This window comes from Euprymna scolopes, chromosome 11, assembly GCF_053919585.1.
Source record: "Euprymna scolopes isolate OS-2025 chromosome 11, ASM5391958v1, whole genome shotgun sequence".
NCBI lineage: Eukaryota > Metazoa > Mollusca > Cephalopoda > Sepiida > Sepiolidae > Euprymna > Euprymna scolopes.
Window position 1 is genome coordinate 101,575,788 of NC_136492.1, and position 4,946 is coordinate 101,580,733.

General features: G+C 32.4%; 1 protein-coding gene across 2 annotated transcripts in view; it reads right to left on the reverse strand.

Annotated features, from left to right (window-relative positions):
• Nucleotides 1–379: 379 nt before the first annotated feature.
• Nucleotides 380–4,946, reverse strand: part of LOC145288012 (quinone oxidoreductase PIG3-like) — a 34,427-nt gene continuing 29,860 nt past the window's right edge. For both annotated transcript variants that reach the window (XM_080136016.1, XM_080136015.1), the window contains 2 exons: nt 3,361–3,452; nt 380–774 (listed from right to left, as the gene is read on the reverse strand). In XM_080136016.1, coding sequence (XP_079992142.1) covers nt 562–774; nt 3,361–3,452 — 305 coding nt within the window. In that variant the 3' untranslated portion in view covers nt 380–561. The remainder of the gene's footprint in view (nt 775–3,360; nt 3,453–4,946) is intronic.

Below are 4,946 nucleotides of genomic sequence, written 5' to 3' on the forward strand. Positions count from 1 at the left end.
ATTTATCATCACTTTTTGATTGGCTGATCAACTTTATCATTGCTCGGCATATTCAGTCAGTTTACGTCAGCTTCTGGTCGAGCTTTAACAGGCATTTGTGAGAATCTGGTGCATAAGATGCAACAGTACCAGTAACTTTTAGGAAATGTTTAAATCTTAGTAACATATCCAATTTAAGGAACAAATTGGATCTTAAAAATCTTGATTAGTGAAGTTGATTTTAGCAATATTTTTTTTCACACTGAAACCAGTTGCACGTTTTCAACCATAGATAAAATGTAAACATGTTTTTTCAATTTCCAAATTTCATTTGCTAACGTTTAATCAAAAACTTTACAAAAATTTATTTCATTTGGATAAAATTAACCCAAACACAAGATAAGATTTATAATTTTATAATACTAACATATCAAATTTAAGAAACTAATCCAAAAACAAATCAAACCTTAAAAACCTTGATTTATAAAATTGATTTTAGTAATTTTTTTTTTTTTTGAGGTAGAAAATTATTCGGTTATCTGGATTCATTTGATTGTCTGAAGGTAATGGTTCCAAATGAAATTAATAAGAAAGTCCAGCCTTTCCCCCTTCCTTAGGATCTTCTTCTTTAACTATAATCACAATCTTTCCAATATTTTGGTTGCCTTCCATTCTGTCATGAGCAGCTGATAATTCACTCAGAGAAAACGTGCTGTCAACAATAGGTTTCACATCACCATTGATTATGTGTGGCAAGATTTTCTTTGAAAAATCTTCAACAAGTTCACTTTTATACTGTAAAATAAAAAATTAAAACATTAAATTAAAAATAAAATACAAAAGTTTAACACTCGTCCAGAATTTTTCCTATGTTAAAAGACAGAAAGAGTCTGTATGTGTGTACCCATGATGGAAAAAAAAATATACATAAAATCGCATAAAAATAAAATTACTTGATCAATTTAAAAAAAAAAAAAGTCAAATTTTATGGCTAACTTGAAATAATTTCAATTTGCAAGATTTTAGAAAGCCATTCTTAACATAAGGGAAACATTGGAACCCCCCCCCCCCCTCAAAGTCACTTAATGATTTCTTTATAAAAATAGAACTGCTTGATCAACTTACATGATTTTTAGAATACAATCTATTTTTGTTATGGGTACACGTATTATAAAATTTTCTTTATATAAAGAGAATTCTGGACAAGTACCAAAAGATCTAACAAAATTAGCAGAGACAACATATTCATTAAATCTGCTTAAGATTTTATAGAACAATATTTTAGAATTAAAAAATAAAAATGACCAAGTTCAGCATCTCCCCACCCCTATTTAGCCCAAAAAATTTCCAGAGGACGTCAAATCCTGGTGAAAATGAACAAACGGTGCAGTTTTGGGCCTTAACATGTGTAAATTTGAGTTCTGTACTTTAGAGTCAAAACGATAATATGCTGTTGTCATAGCCTCAGTTATTACCTACTTATTACAATATCTTTACAGCATAATCACATTGACACACTGGTTCTTGTCAGATCACTGAAGTTAAGCAACGTCGAGTCTGGTCAATATTAAAATGAGTGACGATTTGGGAATTCCATGTGCTCTCTACTTATCTTGGCATTGTTTCCAAGAAGTCTTATGCCTCTTCTTGCCACTGGACCCAAACAGTGCAGATTCAGAAAAGGTGTGATTATTGATTGTGCAACTCTTGCCTCACAATCACATGCACAGTTACCCTTACAGGGGTGTCCATCTCTTGAGAATGAACAGAGGCATCGATTGATTATAATCTCAATTCTTTTCAGACACAGCTAGTTAAAATAAAGATTTTAAAACATTTTTTGATCAAGCAAATAATTTTCTCTGTTGACCTTGTTAAATCAAACATTTTTCATAAAAATATCCACTGCTGATTGAATAAAGAACGAAATTTGGTGCTTCTCTAGTTTTACCCCAATATTTAAAAATTATAATTGCACAAAACTATTATATACATAGAACATTGCCAGCCTAAATTATGCTCTGCAAAACCTGCTGATAGAACCTCTCTAAATGAGCAGAGATCCAAGCTCAACCTCAGTTTAGTAGAAGAGACTATGTTGGAATCGATTAAGATGGTTTAGCCACATCCAATGCATGGTAGTCGGCAAGTAGCCAAAAAGAATAATAAACTTTGATGTCCCTGGAGCCTGTCCAAGAGATCAGCTTAGGAAGAGGTGGAGTGATAATATTAAGCAGGACCTGAAACATCACATGTTAACAAAATCATTGGCAATAGATTGAATCAAGTGGAGATAAGCCACTCAACCAACTAGAGAACCCAAATGTTCAACCCTCAAACTCGGGGAACATGTGACAATAAGTGGGCAGTGATAGTAGTAGCAATAGCATACCTGTTAGGTTTAAAGAAAAAAAAAATGTATACTAAAATTTACAAGTTCATCCAGTAGTTTTATTTTTAAAAATTTAATCATCTGTGCAAATTTAGGAAGCCATTCTTAACATAGGGAGGAGGAAGAAGGGTTTGACTTTTCTTGCTTGAATTAAAATTTAAGTTATGCCCTTTGACAATAAGGCAGACAAGATTTCATTAATAAAGTTTGATTTATTTTCTTTAAACAAAAATATTGGATGAATTCAAGTAATTTTTTTTTTTGTACTATTTTTTTTCATGAAACACCTTAGTACATAAACTTTTTATGTCCTTGTTTTTCTTTTTATGAAAAGTTTTAAATATTGGAGCCAAACTGACTGAAATAAAATTTCTGACGATTCTCTAATCAGAGAAACATATGCTCATACCTAAAAAAAAAATACATGTTGGAATATTAGTGCCATGTGCTACGAGCTACCTAAATTGATAAACCAAACCCAAGAAATATTTCAGTTTGTCAGATCTTCCATTGCAGGAATCCTTTCACCTCACTGCTGGCAATAAATTCAGACTGTTCAGTTGCAGATCTCACCTTTTGCCAAACAAATACTCGACTAGCTACAACCAGTATCAAAAATTTCCCACTGTGTCTAAATCTAGCTACAATATTGTAGCCTTCAAGTCTAATATAAACAAGTTCTTGTTGAACAGTCTCCTTAAATAATCAAATTGTACCCAACTTACACGTTTAACGATTACCTCACTACCACCTTACATTCATTAACCCTTATCCTTGAGTGGCTGTTGCACCTTGATAAGTGGTGACTCCCTTGTAATAAAAAAAAAATAAATAAAACCGCTCCTACTACAAAGATACTTAATTTCAAGGCCAGCATGAACCGTTTCTTACCAATGCTGCTTGTCGTAAATAAAAATTTATTTTTGTATCATTCTTTCAAATATTGTGCTTTCTACAGTAGCATGACAGACAAAAATATTTAAACAAACCTCATCAGATCTTGATCGAAGAGTTGTTGCTATTAACTTTATACGCTTTGCCAGCAATTTCTTAAAAAAATCTCCATTTACTTCTGGTCCACCTGGAAGAAAGACAGTTGAATGAATGTAACACTTCGATTTAAAATTTATTTGTACAAAAAAAAAAAAAAATCATTGCTTTTTACAGATATACATGGTTATTAATAATAAAGAGTTAATGGTGAGGTCATCATTGGTGAGAGCGGAGATGAGTGATAAACTCAATCCGTGATTGAAAAAGTTAACTAGAGTTGGGACAGGGAATAATAGCAGGTGCCAAGGTATTCAAAGCATTGTCTTTTTGTCTTGCTTGCACTTTTATTTGCACCGACTGTGAGACCAAAGTTGTCATAGGTTTCTGAGAATGTCTGCACTGCATTGCATGTCCACCCCAGAGGTACATTGAGAAAAAATTCATCAGCAAGCAGAAAGCCATTGATAAGTGTTGTAACTTTGGATTTTTTTTTTGTAACCTCCTGAGGTTGAAAACTGATCCATAAAATCAGTATCTGATTCCAATAACCACATTAGCGTCTCCAAAAGCGTTCGCCAACATTGCAAAAAACATGAGGCTGTACATTCAAAACACACCCACTTTATTCCATTTATTACTTCAAAAGGCTTTCCCATCATCTTTTACTATGGCCAGCATTCCATCATGAAATTGGCATGTGATGACAATGAATTTTCTAGGACACCCATACTTTGCCATAATTTTCCAGAGGCTTTCTCTGCTTACATTGTTAAAAGGTTTTGGTCGGATCAACCTAAGTTGAATATAAATTCATGTTTTATTCTTGCTATTTATCTTGGAGCTGCCTGGCAGCAAACTAATATAATAGAGTAATACATTTCAATTGTATAAATTAAAGACAATGTGGAGGAAGCCTCTGTTCAGTCTTTAGAGACATTGGATACTCCTGAAAGGGTATTTGTGTTGGGAGTTTATTGTGAAGCAAGGGTTGTGTAATCTCTAATCATATATCTCTCTGGAACAGGCATTGCCAGAGTTCAGGGCGAGTGAAAACAATATTGAGATAAGCTGTAAACTCTTCTCAAACAGCAATTAGTATTCCCAAATAGTCACCCATCTAGTATTGACCAGGCTTTTTAAAATTCCTGCAATAATACATAAATCAAACTAAATAGTAACAAAGTGTAAACAGTAGTTTTAGTAAACATTCGTATATCAACAATTTGTCTTCCATATAATTTTAATTATATGCAACTAAAAACGAAACCCATAATCTAATTTAACATGGTTTCGATCAGAGGTTTGCAGTCATTTACACAAACATAGGAAATTTTACATATATTCCTAAAACAAACAAGAAATGTATTTACTTGCATTGCACTATGTACAAAGAAAACTGCTTAATAAATGTTGTAATTGCCTTCCTATTATGTTTTAAAAAATACCAATTCCTATTATAAGGATTAAAAAATGCCAATTCCTATTATAAGTTTAAAAAAAATACCAATTGATGTCTTCATGCTAAACACTCAACATAAGATCATGATCAAAGGTAATTGGAGCAATTCAGAGAATCTCAGTA